This window comes from Python bivittatus, unplaced genomic scaffold, assembly GCF_059951505.1.
Source record: "Python bivittatus isolate LINGU-HERP-01145 unplaced genomic scaffold, Pbiv_v1 ctg000680_np1212, whole genome shotgun sequence".
NCBI classification, from domain to species: Eukaryota; Metazoa; Chordata; class Lepidosauria; order Squamata; family Pythonidae; genus Python; species Python bivittatus.
In genome coordinates this window covers 6,914,549-6,936,924 of record NW_028277095.1, presented here as the reverse complement: position 1 = coordinate 6,936,924, position 22,376 = coordinate 6,914,549, and the positions used below count along the sequence as shown (strand labels likewise).

At 44.4% G+C, this 22,376-nt stretch overlaps 1 protein-coding gene across 1 annotated transcript in view; it reads right to left on the bottom strand.

The window, feature by feature from the left end:
* The window catches only part of STARD7 (StAR related lipid transfer domain containing 7), a 30,770-nt gene extending 10,444 nt beyond the window's left edge, over window positions 1-20,326 (bottom strand). The window contains exons 1-7 of the mRNA XM_088151883.1: window positions 20,164-20,326; window positions 15,654-16,106; window positions 9,386-9,606; window positions 5,463-5,512; window positions 2,650-2,760; window positions 2,459-2,541; window positions 1,034-1,133 (exon numbers count right to left, since the gene is read on the bottom strand). Coding sequence (XP_088008009.1) covers window positions 1,034-1,133; window positions 2,459-2,541; window positions 2,650-2,760; window positions 5,463-5,512; window positions 9,386-9,606; window positions 15,654-16,075 — 987 coding nt within the window. The 5' untranslated portion in view covers window positions 16,076-16,106; window positions 20,164-20,326. The remainder of the gene's footprint in view (window positions 1-1,033; window positions 1,134-2,458; window positions 2,542-2,649; window positions 2,761-5,462; window positions 5,513-9,385; window positions 9,607-15,653; window positions 16,107-20,163) is intronic.
* Window positions 20,327-22,376: the final 2,050 nt, after the last annotated feature.

Below are 22,376 nucleotides of genomic sequence, written 5' to 3'. Positions count from 1 at the left end.
GTTTAGTTTGCATTAAATTTTATTATTATAATTAAAATTCATATATATATCAATACCTACTACAGTGTTACTTAAAGTATGGTCTGAGGACCCCTGGGGGTTCCCCAAAACCCTCTCGGGGGCCCATGAAATCAGAATTATTTGCCAGATAATCTTCAATATTTGCAAAAATTTAAAACAATGCCCCTCTTCTCATTATTATTATTTATTTGTTAAAAAAGTGTTTTTCATGAAAATATTTTATTTATGTTAATATCTAATGGGTTTAATAGTTATTTTTACATGATTCGATAAATGCTCTACAAATGCGTCAATTTGAATTTTTAATATGATAAATGTCAATAAATGTAACCCATACAAACAAAAGCTCTTTTGGGGTCCTCCATAATTTTTAAAAGTGGGAAGGGGTCCTGACAGCAAAAGGTTTAACAAACACTGACTTAGTATATTAAGTGTGTTGAATGCAGACATTGGAGAACACATATACAGTATCTACCACTCATAGGAAAAAAACCAGCTTTCAGATAGACAGGATGGACAACTTGAAGCCCCAAAGCCTATTTCTGATGTCCCCAAAGTCACTTCTAACCAGAGGCGCAAAAACCTGGTGATCCAGCTTCTTGCCATTCTGAAGTGGAAAACATGTAACAAGAGAGAGCACATTTTCAAGTAAGTTTTAATGTAGTTTTTACACTAACTGAAGAAAACCTAAAAATACAAAGGAATCTCCTTAGAAAATCCTGGCCCCACCCAATTTGTATTATCAAAGCGTGGTCATTAAATGAAATAAGATGGTCATCGCTGCTATTGACCCAGCAGTCAACCTGTAAAGTCTGGCAAGAATTATAGAGATGATACATAATGCATGTCAAATGCTGAGACCTATAATATAATAAAATGTGCATGATAAGACAAAAGAAGAGGACTCAAACACACATTAACAACTGTTGTTTCAGCCTCTTACATATTCTTGCTCCCTGTAGAGAAAACCTCTTCTAAATTTCAAATTCCCTGGGAGAAAAAGGGGACTCACCTCATCAAATGTTTTGTGAGGATGGATAACCATTTGTGATTCGTAGGTTCGGACACGGACAAATTCAGGATCTTCTGGGACGCCTGGGTGCTCAACCGCTCTGACCAAAAATAAGAAAGAGGACTTGTACTTCACAAAAGCAATCAACCATCAGTTCAGTTCTAGGGCTGCAGACATTGTGTAATTGTAGAGAGTAAGAAAGATGATATTGTCAGGATCTACACAATCAACTATCAAAGGGCTATTAAAAAGTTATTAGAAAATTTATAATTTTAACAGGCATGTGCTAATTAGCTAGTAAGTAAAAATGTTAGTTTAGGAAGGAATCATAAGTTACGTAGTTGCTTGCTTGTTCCTGCCATAAAAGGAAAGAGGGGAGATGAAGAATAAACAACAAAGGCCAGGTGCGTTGTTATCTAGCCTCGAGGCACCGGCAAGGCTGAACAACCGTGAGACCAAAGAAGAGGCGCGAAGAAATCAAGTGGGAAAATAGAATAGAGGGGGGTTAAAAGGAGAGCCCTGGCTGGGGAGGGTCAGTCTCAGCAATCTATGGAACGCTGTATGGTGCTTCTCAAGAAAGAAATCTTTATTGGAAACAACCGGGCTCCAGGAGATTTACTGGACTTGGGAACTGAGCGTGCAGGCTCTGACAGGTATGGACAGAGATATGTGAGAACTGTTGCCTAGGGGAAAGGGGCTAAAGCATTTTTGAAGTCCAGAAGGAGAGAACGTTTGGAAGCAGCTCGAGCAGACGCCTCCCTAGGTCACTGGGCTGTAAGGAGGAGGAGGAGGCCCAGCACAATCAACTTGCAAGGTTCTGTTATTAAAGCCCATCTCAGTCTAAGTAGTTTTAGCCTTCCCGTGGAGATGATTTCCTGATCTGGTCTACCTTGCTAGGCTGGCATCCGTCTTGCAAGTCCGATCGTGCTGGACCTCCTCATCTTTCTTATACGCCACTGAATCAGGGAGGCATCTTCCTGAGCTGCTTCAGAATGTTATCTTGTAGCTCTGGACTTAAAAAATACTTTAGCCCATTTTGCCTAGGTTCCTGCATATCTCTGTCAAAGTTATCTTCCATATTCTCTACACAATTCAAGTTAGCCCTATCCTATAGCTCACAAGGCTTTCAGTTACAGGACAAAAGAAACAGGTGGAAGATCAGATTGGAACAATCAAAAAAAGTGTTTCAAATCAGGGATCTCAAATTGATAGGCACATTGAAACTAGAGGAAAGAGCACAATTTAAGTTTCCAGATGAGCTCTTTACCACTTAACAACAATGTTCACTTGTTGCTCCTTCATTCTTCTAGCATTTGCCCGAGAACCATTCCAAAAGATTAAGAAATCCAAATTTAGCAAGCAATTTGGCAGACTGCTGTCCTTTGCTGCACAATAAATATGCCTCCTGGGCACCTGATCACTTACCGGGACACCAGCACCATCAGATTGTTTTCTTGGTCCACGTCATACCGTCGAACATAAACGTAATCCCGAGAATACATTGGGTACTGGAAAGGAATGGTGGTAGAGGGAGAAAAAAGGACACCGTCATCACACTGGATGCCCACAGGCAACGCGCCTGGCAAGGGGCACAAAGCGAAGAAAAGAGTCCTTACCGGAAAGTGAGTTACCCAGTGCACAACCTCTGAGCCGGTGACCTGGTCTCTCTCAATCACCTCCAGTTTGATAACTAGGGAGTCCCATTTCTTCCGATATTCAGTATCCAGCTAGAAAAGAAGAACCCACAAACTCTCAGTCAGTTGCCCTAAGCTTCCTGTTTGCTAATGCAATCCAAAACACACTGCAAGGACAACATCAACAATCTTGAGGCCTCCTTGTTTGCTTTCATCTCAGAAAAAAGTTCTTCTCCCACCTGGCGGGTTCATTTTGGGTTCATTTTTGGAGTTTGGGAGATAGGATGGAGTCAGGCTTTCTCTTCCCTCAAAGGGGTATGCATATGAGAACATCAGAATTCAGGAAAGGATAGAGAAAAACCTGAAGGTACCGTTCCATGCTCTTTTACATCCAGAACCTGTTCTGCAGAAGATGCAGAACAGCTACATCTGAAGGCATAAAAAATAAGATAGGAGAATGAAGAAGAGAATAGAACAGAAGGCATTTTGGAAAGCCGGAAGCAAATGTTCTGGGCCAAGGCTGCCTCCCCTTAATATCAGCAGCTACTGCATACACGTTTACAGGTAATCCTCGACTTATGACCACAACTGGGACCGGAATTTCCATTGCTAAGCGATGCAGTCATTAGGCGAAACATCACGTGATCGCACCACTTAGCAACAGCAGTTCCTGTAGTCTCAGCTGCGGTCATTAGGCCAGGACAGCGTGGTCATTAGGTGAGGACCTCATGCTTTTCCTGCCCTGCTCGCCTTTGCTTCAACTCCCCTAACATGCCTATATCCCCCCATCTCTGTCTTATTGGCTGTCCTGCACTTTGCCGCCTACCCCTGCCGCCCCCGCTGCCCAGAGCTGACCTTCCCCATCTTCCTCCTTCTGCCTCTGGCCTGGGGTCTAGGTGCTGGGTGAGAGTGCAGCCCTGGGATGCGAGCTGCGAGTGCAGAAAGGCAGTGGAGCTTGCCCAGCCCGGCCAGGGAGAAGACAGTGGGGCAGCGAGGCATGGTGCTCTCTGTTGCCAGGTGAGGCAAGAGAGCTGGCAGCAGCTCCCCAGGCAAAGATGGAGGCTATGTGGGAGGCACTGTTTGGGGTGGCGGCAGAACTGGAGGAAGTGGAGGGACGTGGGCTTCCCGGAGGCGCAGCACATAATCTGCAGCTTGTGTTGGAAGCGGTCCTGGAAAACTGGCCTGAGGGCTTCAGTGAGAGGTGGAGATGCACCCAGCATTGGCAGAGCCTACCCAGAGGCCCTCTGCTTGCTCTCAGCCCAGCCTTCCTCCTGCAAAGCATCATGAAGAGCCAGCAGCTTCCAGTGTGCTGAAGCCTGCAGACCGGCTCTCCAGGGGTCCTTCCAGTATGTGCTTTGCACCTTTGGAAGACCTCAGAAGCTTTCCGAAAGCTTTCTGCAGCATTGCGAGAATGGGGTGCACTATTTGGAGAAAGGGGTGAGCGGCCTTGGGAAGAAAGCCTGGCATGGCCAGCAACTGCCTTGCATAAGGCAGGCTGGGCGCACCTCATCAGCAGCGGGAGGAAGATGATGAAAGTCAGCTGGGTGCGGCAGGGCCTGCGGAGCACAGGGTGGCTGGGGCTTTGCGCTGTGGCACTGGGGTGGCTGGCCGTGGCATGGGGCGTGAGGCGGCACTCAGCAACAGTGCCGACTGTGCTGGAACTGAAGTAGAAGCCAGGGGCGGTGGCAGGTGGCTGATACTGCTGGGGCTGAGAGACCCCGGGCCTGTAATTCAGCCCCAGCGCTGCCACTAAGGAATGCTACTGTGCAGGGCAGTCAAAAGGGAAGAGATGGGGGGAGATAGGAGGGTGGGGAGAGTTGAAGCGCCCCTGTAATCATAAGTGCAGGCAGGCTGCCAAACACCTGATTTTGATCATGTGACCGCAGGCGTGCTGCAATGGTCATAACTTTGAGGACTGGTTGTAAGCCCCTTTGTTCAGCACCATTGTAACTTCAAACGGTTGCTGAACAAATGGTTGTAAGTCGAGGACCACCTGTATTGGTAGTTGGTCATCAGACTATCAGCTTGACCAAGGAAAGTAGGTGAACCATTTCTTGAAAAAAGTTTATTTTAAAAGGAAATGAAGAGAGAAAAAAGATACATAAAAATTATAAAATACAGTTATTACATGGAAAAGTTTGCAAAGTAATATAAGATAAAGTTAAAGAAAATATAAACTATTCCACTGGAAGAAGTATTGCACTTTTCAAGTTAATTTGGATATTGATGTATTCTCCCTTAGTTTGCCATTCTTCATTTCATTAGAGGAATTGCAAACTAGGGGAGAACACATCACAATTAAACATTGTTTTCAGTAAAAAGAACGAAGCATCCTGGTGCCAGTTATCATATATAAAACCAGCTCAGTGCATTTGGTAGGTATATAAAGTTTAGTAATACAGTATTTAGCAGAAAAAATAATTAGTTGAAAAGGAAAGTCAGCACTTAGGACTTATTTCAAGCCACAGTAAACTATTTTCCAGAATAGCTGAGCTTGCCACCAAATAAGGTAGAACATTCCAGCTCGATTTTTAAATTTCCAATCATTTTTGAATATGTATCAACCATTTTAACAATCATCACTGGAGAAATGTACCAGCAGAAGAACATCTTACACTGATTTTGTCTTGGTGTTATTTGCAGCGACTGAACTATTTTGCTATGCTTCTGAGAGGCCCTTTACGCGCCTCCCAAAATAAGAATAGGACAAAACAGAATGTAGGATGAATTAAATATTTCAGCTAGAGACATCCTACTGTCAGTGAGAAACACAGAAGAGGTGTGGGAGCACTCACCTGCACATTGAAAAACTGTCTCGGAGTCACATCTGTATATGTCCCAAAGACTACAATAGAAAGACAAATGTCATAGCAGCCATTAAAGCAAACACAGGTCTTGGTTAGGCTGCATGTCACAGGTGGGCAACAAGGTGCCTGTGGGCTCTAAAGCGCCTGGACATACCTCTCTTGGTATGTACCAATCTCTCTGCCTATGCCCTACCTATCTAATTAAGTTTTTAAAGATCATTCTCATTTTTAAAAAATGGAAAACAGCAAAGCAGAGCATCCTCCTCTCACATTACCTTTATTTACTTATTTATTTTAATTAGTATCGTTCTGGCCCTCACACAGGCCCTATTAAGCATCCTTAGAAAATAAAAATGGTGGGTGGCTGAAGTTCAGTGCTTTGTATGCCTCCTGGCACCTCAAAAAAAAAGAATGATAAACTCAAGAGTGGGTGTCAGAATGAATTGGCGGAGGGGAGCCTCATCAGTTTGCTGTCTGGTAAATGGGACTTTCATGACCGGCCAGGCCTATCGCAGCAGCCAATTTGTTAATACAGTCACAACATGCTCTCAGTGTGCTTCTTGGTGCAAAAAGGCTGCCAATTCCTGCTGTAGACAGTATGATTTGGCAAAAAATGAGGGGTATGAGGTAGTCTGAACAGAAATACTAGAAAGGGAATATAAAAGGAAAAAGAAAGGGAAGTTAACATTTGGAAGACAGAGAAAGGAGGACACAGATTGGCTTAGGAGCAGGAACTGAGGCTAATAAATCACAGCAAATTTTACTCTGCAGTCACCGGCTAATAGGTAGGTGATATTGGATATGGCAACTTTAAATGTCAACACGTTTCTTTTCCCCATCCAAAAAACCACTGTGTCATTTTCCACTTGTTCAGCAGGGCAAAATTCCCTGAAAAAGAGCCAAACTTGTGAGTCACCCAGAATCTTGAGAAGTAGGCATCTTACAAATACAAAAACTAAAATAATTATTTTAAAAGGCAGCTCTTCCTCCTGCTATTTCTATTCTTAGCCAAATTGCAATATGAGAGAGGCAAGATTCCATCTCTGAATCTGCAGGAGCGCTCAAGGAAACGTTAGCCGGGACAAAGGAAGACTTGACTGCAAAGCTATCTTTGCGGGCCTGCAATACCCTACTTCATCCTTCCCCATCATAGGTAATTTTACCAAGAGGGGGTAGAGCCCTTCGGCATTATGAGCACCTGATTTTCTTATGTCCAGGGAGTTGATCTAATACAGGAGTTGAGCTGCTTGACTGCAGATTCTTTTCTTTCAACAGAAAATAAGACCACCTCTGAACGCACGGAGGCCAAGGCTGCCAAGAGACTAGCAGAAAATGTAGCACCTGAATTTTGCTAGGATGGGTTGGATGCCCGGAAGACTGCCAGCACCTGTACCAGTTTGAGTTTCAACGTATGATAATTTGACACATGGCAGGGAAAAGAATTTTTGGAGGTAGGTGGGAAAGAAACCTCCAACAGGAATGGAAGACTTGTTCCAAACTGCTTCTGTGATACTGCTTTTAGGAGAACTTTTTTCTACTACTAGTTTATTTATAATGCCCATTTGGTTATTCTGAAGACTTACATATTGAATGTAGTCACTTTTTGTGGCTTTTGTAATTTAAAGTAATTTTCAATCTGCTCTAACTCTGAAAGTGGGCTGTAAGCTATTAAAATTAAGTACGTCATTTAGGATGCTCCTGGATACTCAGGAGACAGCAGTGGCAATGCATTTTTGTCTACAGCTCCCATAATCCCTGCACCCTGACCAGGAGGGTTAGGGCTCATGAGAGAAGCTCCATACTTCTGGAAGGCATCAGGTTGCATCCTTATCGCTCTGCTAGGCTCACTACATCGAGAAGCAACTACAGATAGTCCTCGAGTTACGTCCATTCATTCAGCGACTGTTCAAAGTTATGATGTCGCTGAATGAATGGTAGTTATGACTGGTCCTCAAAGTTCCAGCCTTTGCAGGGCCCCTGCAGTCACATGTTTTGGGCATTTGGTGACCAGCCTGCATTTATGACCATCACAGAGTTCCACAGTCAGGTTCTCCCACCCTGTGTGAACTCCCCCCACCCATCCCTCATCCCTGTGCAAACTCCCTTAACCCATCTCCCCCCATCTCTTAACTCAGGGAGCCGCCTACCCCTACCACCTCCCCCACTACTGCTGCCCCAAGTTGATCTATGCTGTCTCCTTCCTCCTGCTGCTGGCCTGGGATCCAGTCGCTGGGCAAGAGTGGGGCCCTGGGACGCATGCAGTGAGTGTGGCAGGGCAGCGGAGCCTTATTTGCTGAAGGGAGGTCACTGGGCCCAGCTGGGGAGGAGGCAGCGGGATGGAATTCGCAGAGGGGGCAGGGTGGCAGTGCAGGTGGAAGAGCCCTGTCTTCTGCTGCCGGTGCGAAGAGTAATAGCATGCAGACTGTGGAGAGTGCAATGGGACGGGACGGCAAGATGTGGTGTGCTCTGTCACTAGGCAAGGCAGGAGAGGTGACAGCAACTCCTTGGGCTAAGATGGAGGATGTGAGGAAGGCACTGTTTGGGGTGGCGGCAGAACTGGAGGAAGTAGAGGAACAAGGGCTTCCCAGAGGCATAGCGCGCACTCTGCAGTTCACATTGGAAGCTGCTGGCCCTTTGTGAGGCTTTGCAGGAGGAAGGGTGATCAGAGGGCCTGCAGGTAGGCTCTGCTGGTGCTGGGCTCGCCTCCACCCCTTGCTGAAGCCCACAGGCTGGTTCTCCAGGAGCACTTCCAAGCTGGCAAGCTCCCTTTGGCAGATGAGGCTCCACCCCCCTGCCACACTCGCCAGGCGTGTGCCTTGGCCATGCCCTCGCCCAGCACCTGGATCCTGGGCCAGCAGCAGGAGGAAGAAGACAGCAAAGGTCAGCTGGGGGTGGCAGGGGTAGATGGCAGAGTGCAGGGCAACCAAAAGGGCTGAGATGGTGGGGGAGATAGGCGGGTGGGGGGAGTTGAAGCAGAGGCAGTTCACACAGGGCAGGAGAAGCGCAAGGTCCTTGCCTAATGACTGCAACTGGGACTGCCAGAGCTGCCATCCTTAAGCGGCACAATCATGTGATGTTTTGCTTAACAATCACTTCACTTAGCGATGGAAATTCCAGTCCCAATTAGGGTCATAACCTGAGGACTACCTGTACAAACAGTTTGGAACCTGTCAGTGATATAAAATGGGCCTATTTGTATACTGAGAGACAATGGAAAATGTTAGGCCTGACTTAAAAATCCCTGAATCTGGATTCTTTAAAGATCATCTTTGCCCATATTAAGTCTTGAAATTGGCTTTAGAGGCTCTGTTTTCTGGTCAATAATTACTCAGGGTTTGATTCACAATTATCAGAGACAGCGCCCCTGGTGGTGGCAAAGCAGGCACAAGCTTTTCTCCCAGGGCAGATCCTGTATGTTATTATTGTAAGGAAAATATATCTTTAGGTGAATCTTTGGTTGAAAGAGACAAGTTTTTAGAGACCTCAGATGAATGGGATCTTCTCTGTGACACTATTGTTTTCCTAGTAGATAGCAGATAACAGAGGGGCAGAAAATAACTTGAGAATTATTGCTTATTTAGGTATGCCTGCATCATCATATGAATATGTATGCGTATGCGTTCTTTTTCCCCTTCCCCTTCTTGTAGAACTGTATAAATATCAAGGCATCCATTTTGCCTATAGGGGAGCGTCTCCCACTAACCTTTGGTGGGGTCCTCCATCCAGTATGCACTGCCTAATAAACACTGCAGTGAAGCCTTCATTATTTTGCATTTGTGTCCTGCATTTTGATTCCACATTATCTTGAATTATATAGTTGGAAGGGGTTAATAAGTCATCCAGCCCAACTCTGCCATGCACACATAAGATTTGTGTACCAAGAGAGGAGTGAACACGAAAGGGGGCACTACCTCGATACTGGTACACATGGGTCCCGCCAACTGGACGCCTCCATAGTTTGAAGTGCTTCTTGTTGATCACCATTTCCCAACTCTGCTCGTCGGGATCAGAGGCAACACCTTTGTAAGCGCTTTGCTCCGGCTCCGGCTCCGGCTCCTGCATCTGATCTTCAGTCTCACTGCTCTGGAAGAACTTAGAGATTTCTTGCATGTGTTTCATTTCTTCCACTGACCTTGGGAGAACAAAAACAAAAACAAAAAAACATATCAGCATACTCTCATCTATTACATGTAATATTATTATATTATATTATATTATATTATATTATATTATATTATATTATATTATATTATATTATATTAATTATTACATCTACTCTATTACATCTACCTGTCCCATCAGATCCAGCAGGAGAGGCATACTATAGGTCCCATCCGCATAAGAGTTCCATCTGATGGGACCTAGGTGGTGAGCCTTTTCTGCCATAGCATCCACCCTCTGGAACATCATCCCTCCTGAGATGAAGCTGGCCCCAACTCTTATGGCCTTCCGTAAAGCTCTCAAAATGCTTTTTTTCCCCAGTAAGCCTGGGGATCCCCTGGAAATAGGGAGCCTGCATGCTGATTATATCGTATGTAAACATCTTCCCTCTCGTGGTCTTGTTTTATCTAAGTTTATTGTTTTAAGGGGTTTACAAACTGTTTCCATTTTTGATTTATTGTACACCACCCAGAGTCACTTCGGGCAATCATAAATTTGACAAACAAACTAACTAATGTGAACCTATCAGCTAGTTCAAATGGCAACATCAAATCGGGGCAGGGATGGTTGTAAAATAGGAGCCTTATTCCCAAAGCTGCACAAAACTGGTAAACTTGCCAGACCAGCCTAACTATGAAATTTATTTATTTATTAAATTTGTCCCCAGCCCATCTCCTCCCAATGGGGGACTCTGGGCGGCTCACAACACGTTAAAACAATAAATAAACGTACAATTAAATACATCCAGACAAGGATATTCTTGTAAACAAAAAAACAAAGTGCGCCTGGACTAATACCCTTTTGCTTTTCACTAACATCTCCCTGGAAGGAAAAAGATGAGGACGATCAGCAGCCAGGTGGATGGATTCAGTTACGGTGATGATGGGGACGCTGTTGGAAGAGCTGAAGGACCAGGCTGGGGACAGATCCTCCAGGAGAAAATCTATCTCTGTGGTGGCTAAGAGCAGACACTGACTTGATGGCACAATCAGAATCAGCCCTTGCCCCTGCTACCATAAGGAAAGGAGGAGAGGGAAATGAACATCTCTGAGGCTCTCTGGCTTGTTCCCATACATACATCACATTTACTGCTATGCCAAACAAGGCCACCATCTTTTCAAAGGCTTTCAAAACTACCTCAGGTTGCATGTCCTCTTTCACATCTTTACACAGGCAGAAAGAGACATAAAGTTTTCCCTCCTACAACAGCACCAGTATGAAAGTCAGAAGCTGGGGAGAGGTGGTGCCCCAAACATCCAACAGACAGCATAGCTCATTAGGTACTATAGGGCAAGCAACCAGGAATGCTATTATTAGTATTCACAACAACTCCTTGCCTTGTGAGGTTCGTGGGCAATTCCTCCAGTTTGAATTCTGGCCAGCTGTGCCTTTCCATGTCTAATCCTAGAAACCCGGGTTTCCATGAAAAAATTGGGTCACCCTGAATTCTAAAGCTTAAGAAGTTTTTGCCCCACCATACCACCACTGAGGAACTTTTTCATGTAGTAAGCTTGCCAAAAACAAAATGTAGTTTATTTAGGGTAATAATTGGCTCAGAAATATTGCCCTAGTTATTGATAAATTTTTATGAATCAGCTTTATTTTAAGAAGCTTCCTACCCTCTGGCAAAATTTGGAATACTACATTCCAAGCATCTGCAACCACTGAAAGAATGTTTTTATCTCCTAGCAAATGGACTGAACCAAGGTGTACTTGCAATCCTATTGTGGCCACAGGATCTGAAACAAATAATCAAATAAAAATGCAAGGCATGACTCAACTGCTTCTCGACCATCCTAGCCAAGAAAAATATGTGATATGTGGAATTACCAGAGGAAAAAACAAAACAAAACCCCCACCCCCACCAACACTGGTAGGCATGCCACTGTATATAAACAGAGAGCAAACCCATTCCGTTCTAGCACTGAAGATGTTACCTAGCCAGGTAATGAAACGTTTGCAAGAAAACAACCAAGCTCAGAGAACCCCAAGGACTCCACAAAATATGTGATATTAAATGTGAAAGTTTTTCTAGGGAGGGAAATCTTTACCTGGGGTCTAACCTGCAGAGGGAAGTTCATCATTTTTGGTAATCTGGGAAAAAGATGTAGAAACTCAGTCTGTCTCATTACAGAGCCTCAAAAGTGTCCCTACAAGCTGTGTTTAAGATTAAAGGTACATTTTGCATTGCAGAATTTATATAAAAATAGATTTGTAACATCTAAGACACATGCACTTCTCGACACTGTAAATTTCATCTATTTTACTATTTACTCAGGACACAATATCTTAGGAGATCTATTTGTATGCGTCACTGGGGTATATGTGGGTTAAAGAAATACTTCAGTGTTTTCCCCCTCTCAAGCTAAAAAATGTTTTAGGGAAGTAGACTTAACCATCCTCCTAAAGCCATCCCCATGGGCTTGTCTGGTAACATTTAATCAACCTGACATGTATTTGACTAGGGACTAGGAAACTATTCAAAAAATGCTGTCCTTTTTTTCTAAAGTAAACTCTCCAGTCGAGTGACTTCCTGAACCATGCTCATGGAGTGTTTTTGACAGCAATATGCAAGCAGGTTGCTAGTGTTTCTTTACATGATTTTTTTAAAAAGATCCCTGGGTTTTCTTGGTGGATTTCCATCCAAGCACTAACCTGGTTTAACCCTGCTTAGCTTTGGAAGAACAAGCCAAGAACAGCTCAGTACTGCCACCTAGCAGGCTTTTTTATTTTTATTTTTTTGCATTTGCTGTCAAATTAAAATGGCAGCTCTATTTGCCCTTGTTATGGCACAGGTCAGGCCGTGCCTCTGCTATTTCTGGTCCAAAAAGGTAATTACAGCCCCTGGATTTTGCACTCCTATTCGGGCAGCAGAAATTCAAGTTGCACTGTACTCAGCTTGGTAAATCACAAATGGCATGGGGCAAACTAGTAAAAGGATAATTTGGTATACCTACAATAAGTTCTATGTTTGTTTCCAATGTAACAAGAGGATGATAGTAGTTCTGTTTCTCCACATCTTAACTCTGCAAAATCGTATTCTCCCAGCTCAGTAAACAAATGGATGGGAGCATGCGATGGTGAGAAATCGTTTAATGAAGAGCGATGTTCCCATCTGGGTAACTAATTCTCATCTTTTAAAAGGCTTCAGCTGCAAACATTTAGCATCTCTTTCATCCTACCCATTCCTTGGCTGGGTTTACACAATATGCCAGCCTAGGATAAAATGCCGTTGGCTGGTTTGTGGTTCAGTGTGTTTTGGGACTGCAACCATTATCATAGCAGGTTGTATGAAGCAGGCCTTCTAAGCAAGCCATCATATGGTTGTTGCTGTCATTTCATACCATGTTGTGTAACCACACAAACTGTGCTTTATTAATCTTGATTTAGGGTTTAGCATATTGTGTGAGTCCAGCCATATTCTAGCTAGCCATGAGAGTTTGGCTATGAACTCCAACATACATGACAGAGGTTAACTGGAAAGCCAGATGTTTCAAATATGTCAAATGCATACATGACTAAAGAGGACTAAATGAGGGTAATAGGTAAATTAGTCAAATCATCTAGTGATGTTTCAAGAGCTGCTTTTAAGACAACTGCCACATTGAACCTTGAAGGTTTCCAGGTCAATGGTACTTGTCATGAACACATGCCTCCCATTCTCTTCAACTGAGCTCACACAAATATTCCTATGATGACTTTAACTTGCACTGAAGTCAAAGCTGAAGGAAAACAACTCATTCCAAAATGTGTTTATCCCTCATACATTAGATGTATTCTTCTTTCCACTGATTGGCCCAGGTTTGCAAAGGATAAAAACTCAGACTTGTAATTTTTAGAAGCTGCCTGGAATGTTCAGGGGGTCTTAAAAAAGCATTACATGCCTATACTACACTTGCTGCAGGAGCTGAGCAGTATATCACTCCTGATTTATTTTCACAAAAAACATGTCAAGGTGGCTTAGGCAGAGATACAGGGACTTGCCCAATGTCACTCAGAGAACATCAAGGTGAACTGGGAGGACTGTACCAAATCTCTTTCACCATAGTTCAACGTTAATCACGACAGAGACCTTCACAAAAGCACATACTATGATCCAGGTGATTATAGGCAACTGCTTGGGTAATAGTATCCTGGATTACACAAAGCATTCAACATTTGTACAAGACTCAGAACACACAGAGACCTGAGCTCAGCAACACGCACAAACAGCCAAAAACGTAGCTGCGAGACCTCATCTGGTAATGGTTCAGAACAGATTTGCAACACACTGATACATACTGCATTTGAGTTTCTTTTTATTAAACATTCTGAGGACACTCAAGCATACGAAGAGCTGCCTTTCTTGGAGCTAAAAAGTTCACTGTGAGTTTCCCGGCCAGTATATAGTTCTTAACAGCCTCCTTGCAGGAGTTTTTTTTTTTAATGCTAAAAGCTTTACTAAATCTATGTTCCAAGAATTTCTGGTGACATCCTTTCTTTCTTCCTTTCCTTTTCACATCCTCTAAATCCTATTTTAACAAACCTTAACCCACCATCAACGCTTTAAGTCAATAGTTTCAGCCACATTGCCCCTTTCCAGAAAGAGGAGAAATATTAAGTATCCCCATCTTTCTGCACAAGATAGCTAAAACAGCTTTAGTTTTAGAAAGTGGCAAAGAAGCTTCTTACATTAACAAAGACATATGCCGCCCCCCAGCAAAAAGAGTGAACTTCCGTTAAATTCAGCAGCAGACAATTTCAAAAAGTCATTTAAAGAAGGTCAATAGAAATGAGGGCTAAGTAAGCCTCCCAACGAATTAATTTCAAAGCCTAGGAAATGTCATTTTTAATAGTGTATTCACAAAGACCCCAAGCACTGGGAGGTATTTCCCCAGGCAGCTATACACAGGAAAATGAGGCCTTTCAGATTCTTTGGTCCCAAGCGGTTAGGGCTAGAAAGATAGCCAGAGGAATACTGGGAGCCATTGTAGGCAGCCAACTGTTTAACAATGAACTCACACATTCCCAGCAACGTGCCCCAGCTCTAGGGGACTAGATTCCTGCAGCTTTCATGAGTTGTGCTCGCTTCATGACATGCCTGGCTCCCCCTGATTTTTAAATCCTGCAGGTATATGGTCTGCTACAGTTAGGGAATCTGGCATCTGCCAGAGGCTTAGCACTTCAGCTTTCCTCAGTGGCCAATGGAAAGCTAATCTGGAATTTATCGTACAAAACACTGGTGGGGGGGGGGGCACCAGACTGCCCCACACTACATAGCAAATCACACATCAACAGCTACAGAGTCAAGCGCACTCCAAAACAGACAGGTGGTAAAAATTTTTAAAAACTTACTTAACCCATGTAATTATTTGAAAATGCACAATAACGAATGCTGTATGCTTTGACTGGGGACGATAAGTCAAGCTTCCCTCCACATGCTAGGTAACAACCCCCATAATGCCCAACAAAACACCTATTATTATACCGACTAGGAATTAGGGAAACTGCAGAGCACTACTTTGGAAAAAGCCACCTGTGCATATTTCTACTTACTCCCCATACTGCTTCTCCTGCTTTCTTAAATATTCTTAAGCCTGCCTGTGAAAGCTCAATTAAAAGTCAATTAACAGTGAAATAAAAGACATAAATGAACAGCGTAGTAAAACACCAGTATAAAACTCCTCAGATGCTAGTCAGGAAGGTCACAGGATGGAGAACAAGAGCTGGTGGGCGCTCACTCTCTTCTCCCCCCACTCTGGCCTAAAGAACAGGTGCTGATCTCTCTCTTTTTAGAAAGAACTCTGGAGCAATAGTCAGTGGTCTGGTGGTTATGGAGGCAAAGGTAAACCAGGTTCCAGTCACCTGTTGGATTTACAAGCACTACTAGAAAATCTCTTCCCTCTATGTGATAATCCTGCCCTAGTCCCTGAGGAATTAAAGGAAACTGGGTCATAATGTGCCCTATTATCAACACAGAAGGAGCCCTATCCGCCTGCAACAGCCTTTGAGCCTTAGAAGAAAACAGAGAAGACCAACCTTTTCAGCTCTTCTTCTTTGATCCTTTCCTCTTCCCACAGGAACACTCCAGCGAGGGCTGCCATCAGCTTGCAGGCGTTGGCATGATGCCCCTGGAATCGGCGCCACAAGGAGGAGAAGAGATTGTTGCGCGCCCTCTCGGAGTAAATGTTACTGTACAACTGCGCAATCTGCTGAGCACGCCTGATTCTCTGGCTTGTCACATAACTGCACTGATTGGCCAGCAGGGAAAGGAGGCTCTTCTGCCCTGGGTCTTGCTCTAAGCCTTTCCGTAGCCAAGCGAGCAGCCATTGGTACTTCCCCTTCAAGAACTCCTCATTCCAGTACAAATGCCGTTTCCCTTCATAGCTGATGAAGCGGGCTGAGTTAGTATAAAAGGAATAAAGGCTGGAGAGAGGCCTCCATTGAAGTGGATGGAACATTCCTGCCACGCCTCACTGACCAGTCAATGCCCTAGACAAAAAACAAAATCACAACAGAAAATTAGTCACAGAAAATGCCAGCTGCCTTTTATATCTCCATGTTTAGGATTCTACCCTCCTGACTGGATATACAGCCTCACAATTAAAGGTAGCGTCATTTTGTGTTTTGGAGAAATACCACATGGGTAAAGCAGCTACTTCGACAACACATGTAAGCAATCTATCAGAGTTTCATAGACCAAATATAAGTCAATTCATTATAAAACACCTTTGTTTTGTTCAGCCTATTTTTTTCTGTTTTTTAAACAAAAAGTTAACTCCCTATCTATCTCTGCTACATTTTAGTAAATATTACAAACAGAAAGCACAGCTAAAGAATTATTATTCTGCTATGCTGTTGCCTTAGTCTTATTTATTCTAAAATAATTCATTTCAGTCTCTTCCATAGAACAGAACTAAATACACTGAAAAGACTGGCAAATGTACCAGTAATAGCTTATGTGAGAAGGGTTGACAGGCCATATATTATTTCAATTTTTTTTCCTAATCTGATCCAAAAGTCAAAGTATAAAATGGAATGACTGACTACACTAATATCCTGCATCACTCAAGTACAGGGATAAAATATCTGGATTCATACATCCCAGTATAAACTATGATTTACAAATCACAGCAATATGTAGGCATCATACAGTATGGTAAATCAAAAGCAAACACAGCACTGAAGGTCTAATGCATAGCATCTAACAACTCCGAGAAATCACTGTAAAAAATGCAGAGATGAAGAGAGATGGCTGGAAGTAGAAATAAATTAAGCTTTTATGGAATTTAGTTTAGCGTTTAAAAACCTGTGTGTCCAAAGAGAGAGATTCTTCTCAATGCAGCAGAATCACTCATAAGGACAAGGGGAGAATGAATTCAGCCACATCACATTTTCCTGATAAGCAGAAGCTATTGTCTCACTATTCAGCATTTCCAGCATGGAGACCTTCTCTCTTGGAGAAGCAGGAGTCAAAAAGAAGCAGCTCTACCATCATTCTCAGCATCCCATGACAGGCCTCAAAAATCTGGTACAGGTAGTATTGGACTTATGACTACAATTGGGACCAGAACTTCCATCACTAAGTGATGCGGTCATTAAGTGAGTTGTGCCCGATTTTACAACCTTTTTTGCCGTGGTTGTTAAGCAAATCCGGCTTCCCCCATTGACTTTGTCGTAAGCCCCCTAGGAAGGTTGTAAATGGTGATCATGTGACCCCAGGATGCTGCAACTGTCGTAAATACATGCTGGTTGCCAAGCACCTGAATTTTGGTCATGTGCCTGCAGGGGCGCTGTGACAGTCGCAAGACTGGTCATAAGTCACTTTTTTCAGTGCCACTGTAACTTCAAACAGTCGCTAAATGAATGGTTGTTAAGTTGAGGACTACCTGTATTAGCAACAGGATCAGCTTGCTTCACAACAACCTAGCAGTGATCCTAGTGCAGGAATGCTTATAACAGTAGTCCAACCAAAAAGGGGAATAGCACAGGGGTATTCTTTTGCAGAAGTAGAGATTTCTGCAGCAGCTGCTGAGTAAGACCCTCACCCAAAGATTTTTCCAGCCCTCAACAGTATCAAGTAACAGAGAAATAGCTAGTTAGCTGCACTATGCTGATCACGAACACATGCTCATTAGCTTGCCCACTCCACCCAGAGATTAATATGTAGCCCAGAAGGGAGTTTGTGGAAAGGAGTAGGAAGGTCCCACCGGTCTGGTTGCATCTGTTGGACTAAAGCTTCTGCTAGCTTTTAAGGCTGGGCGCTGCTGAATGCTGAGTCTTAACAGATGCAAAATTTAATTAAAACCCAGTACTTCATTACTTTGATTACCAGGACAACAACTCTTCAAATCTAGCAACTGGCAAAACTTTAATACCATATTCTAATTAACAGAATCCATAAAAATCTACAAACAATGTATTTCAGAATTGGAAATATATTAAAGACCAGAAAACAGAATAAGAATTTTATTAGTTGCACAATAAAGTAAATACTAAGTAATGAGACTTGCTTTTAACATTACAAAACACAGGAATAATCTATGGTAGTTCATAATCTTTACTTTGATTCCTTGAGTTTTAAGTGAATATAATTAGAGGACCAAGTATAGAGGAGCGTTAGGACTATGATCCAGGAAGATAGTACACAAGTGAAAGCTCAGGTTCCTGCTTTCTGTCAGCTACAAAATAGAGACAATGCCACCCCTCCTTTTAGATCTACTGCAACCAGCACAATACTACTTCAATAATATGGCCAATCCTCCCTCCTGTTCTTTCCAAATCAATCATTTCTTACTGCCTATTTTTATGCCAATCTTTCCTAAGTGTGTGTCCTCTAAATGTAATGGACGCTCATAATCCCCCATACGACATGGCCAACAGCAATACTGGGTGGGAGATTACAGAATGAAAACAGTTCTGAAGGGGAAGAGTGTCCTACACTGTTACGTTGCGACTCCACAGAGAACAAATCCTACAAAATGATTATCAGCAGCAGAAATCTCAGGTTCCAGGATTTAAAAAAAAAAAAAAAGCCCGTATGGCTGTCAAGATATGTTTAAAAGTCATCCAGGACAAATTTCAGAATGGATGATGAGAATGATTTCTACTGAGCTCTTGAAATATAAGGGGAGGTTCAGAATGATGCAGTCTCTATTATTCTATGACTCTATAGCATGGTTACGCACAATAAGAACAAATTAACTTGCATAATCCCTAGTAATTTGCAGAGGAACATTTCAATTTTTAGCATGTGCACTACTGCTTACATCAGAAGATAGCAAATTATAGATATGAGCCAAAATTCAGCCTTCTGAAAGCCGAAATGTATTTTCTCTTTCCTTTGTACACGGCCTCAGATAACTACAGAAATACACAGATAACATTCATAGCCAGATGTCTTTCAGTTAATGAACCTTAAATGCCATGCAATCTAGAACAACTTTTTCCAGCTCCCGTGAAAACCCTCAGGGTGGTAGGCACTGAAAAAGATACTGAAATGTACTAAATAGCTGCCCTGCATCATTGGCGACAACTATAAAGCAGCCCCTATTGCTTATTTTTTCCTGTCTTATGATCTTCTGAGAATACTGAACGCCAGTTTGGGGTAGTGGTTAAGGTGCTGGCCCAGAAAGCAGGAGGCGGTGAGTTCTAGTCCCGCCTGAGGCATGAAAACCGGCTGAGTGACTTTGGGCCAGCCTCTCTTTCTCAGCCCAACCCGCCTCACAGGGTCGTTGTTGTGGGGAAAACAGGAGTATTAGGCACGTTCACCATTTTAAATTATATATATAAAAAAGGCATGATAAAATAACGACGACAACACCGTTGCTCAATTCTTTTTCCTAGGCCCACATGCAAATTACACTGCAGGAATGAGTATCTATGCCATAATAATAGCAATAATAAAAGCACACTTGGGGAGGAACCTGCGGCCCCCAGAACCTTCTGGCTCCACAAATGACGATGAGGATGATGAGGATGAATTCGGCCTGCGTGCCGCCCAACACAGGCCCCTCTGCGCGCAGCTTCCTCGAGGGCCCGTTCCGCTGAACTCTCCGTACAGCCGGGATAACGTTCGTTGATCGCTGCTCCACGACAGCATTTAGAAACAGAATCGCCCGCGATCTCCTTCCAGAGAGACCCTCGCCTTCCTCGCCGCTTCCTCGGGCACCCCACCCGCCGCTCTCCCCGGGCAGCAATCCCCCCCCCCGCCCAACAGACCGGCCTTCAGGAAGGAGCCTTCGCAGGCTGCACCCCGTCCCTTGCCAGGCCTCGACCAGCCCCCGCCCTCGTGGCCCGAAGTCGATCCACGCCCCCCCGCCCCTTGGCGCCTTTTTCCAGGGCTGAACGCGGCGCCCCCGCGCGCCTCCCCCCCGCCCCCGCGGGCCTTGGGCTGCGACTCCCGGAAGGCTGCTCGGGAAGGCGAGCGCTGCCCTGAAAAACCCCGCGGGGAAGCTCATCGGCGGCTGCCCACGGCGGGCCCGCCATCGCCGTGTGGCGGGAGCAGCGGGCCGGCCCTTCCGCGGAGGCGGCCCCGCGCGGCGCTCACCTGGCGAAGCCTCTCCCCGCGGCCCTCGAGCCGGTGGCGTGGCCCGAGCGGAGCCCGGGGGCTGCGAGGCGAAGAGCGGCGGCCGGTGCGGCGCGTCTCACACCCGCCCTCCCGGCTTTTCCCTCGCGGCGGCGAAGCCCTCAGAAAGCTGGCTCCGCCCTCCAGGCCCCGCCCCGCGCCCCCGCTCCCGCCTCTATTGGCCAATACCCAGGCATGGCCGCCCTCCGATTGGAGGAAGGAGACGTCCGTCTCCCTCCCCTTCCTCCGACCTCGCGGCCTGCACGCTGGCTTCCCTCCGCTCGCTCGCCCGCCCCCCCGCCTGAACTCCGCCTTGTGACCCACTCAAGGGCGCCTTGGAGACAGGAGGACCCCGCCGGGGCTGCCTGGGCGGCGCCGGCGTGAAGCGCGGCTGGCGGCATCAGGCTGCTTGGGCCAGCCTTGCCTCAGGGCCCTCCAGCCCGCTAGGACGACGGGAGATGCAGTCCAGAGCCGTGCAGGACTCCCAGATGGCTCGAGCTGCGCTTGGGCTCTCCCAGCCCCGTCTTCCTCCCGCGCAGCGACCGCTCGGGATCTTCGCAAGCGCGCGCTGCGCTGCGCTGCTCTGCCCGGGGGGCGCAGCGGTTGTCAGCCTCTGCCGCCCGGAGAGGGGCGGACTCCTTTACTAGAAGAGACAATGTGGGAGAAACGAAGTGGTTAAAACAGGGATTTACTATAGTTTGAGGAGGGCGAAGCAAGTTTTAAAACAAGAGAGCAGTTAGAAGGCTCTCTATGGCATTGGTTTACTCATACGCAATTGTCTGAACGTTTTAAGCTGGATGAAAAGAACTATAGATTGGTTAATGCAATGTCTTACTCTGAGACTCAGCTTTGTACAAATGATGAACATGGTATTGCTAAAATGTATAAGATGTTGCTACAGATGAACCTAGAAGGCGAACAAGTCAAGGAACGTATGATTAAATGGGATAAAAACTTTGGACACAATATCGTGTTGGGACAATGGGGGAAAAAAGGTCTGAAATTTACGTTGAATTATAATTTAAAAGAATTTTTTTCATAAAATGATGTACCGCTGGTATTTAACTCCTGATAAGTTATCAAAAATGTATACGGGTATAACAAATGTTGGAAATGTTCAAAGGGTGAAGGAACCTTTTATCATCTTTGGTGGACTTGTGAAAAGGCCAAAACATTTTGGGACCAGATATGCATTGCTATTCAAAAGATTCTTAAAGTGAACATTAAAAAAAACAAAAAACAGAATTGTTTCTACTGGGTTTGATGGAGAAAGGATTGGAGAAACAACATAGAACTTTGCTTCTATACATGACCGCAGCGGCAAGACTATTATATGTGCAAAGATGGAAAGATTCATAAATACCTACAGTGGAAGAATGGATTATTAAATTAATGGACTTGGCTCAAATGGCAAAGTGAACAGCTTTAATAAGAGATAATACTGTTTCTGTCTCCTCATGGCAACCCTTCCTAAATTACGTGCTTGGGTTGGGAAAAAATGAAGCTTTGATTGTGGGATTTAATGATGGGTTGTGTTGATAGAAATAATGTGAATTTGAATTAATTAGTGGCAAGAGATTAACTTTTTTCAAATTTGTACTTGTATCCGTATTGGAGATAGTCGGAAGTCACTTTTCGTTTCATCTACCTATTCTATTTTAGTTTCTGTCTTTTTCTTTTAGTTCTATCTTCTTTTTTCTATACTTTTTGATTTGTATCTTAACTGTACTTTTTATATATCTTAATAAAAGTTTTAATAAAAAAAAAAGAGGGGTGGACTCCAACTCCCAGAATTCCCCAGCCGGCATCGCCAGCACTGCCTTACCATACTATAATTTCCTGGTGGTCTCCCATCCAAGGACTATCCCATGTGGCATTTGGAGAGCTGCTGAAAACTGCCACCTAGTGGAGAGAAAGCAAAGGAGCACTCCCCCATGCAAACATCCCAACAGAATGCAGGCTTCCTGCCCTTAATCGCCCCACTTGGAGATTTCAAACCCTTTTTCTCTTTAGGCTCATTAGAAAAAGGGCAGCAATACCTAATGCTACTACAGCTGCTCATAATGGTGTTTTCTGGGAATATTCCCAAAACAAAATCAATATCTCCATTAAAACGGTCCTTTTCCTTTTGGAAGCCACTGGACCTCTCAAGCTATCTAGAGCAGTGTTCCTCAACCTTAGCCACTTTAAGAGGT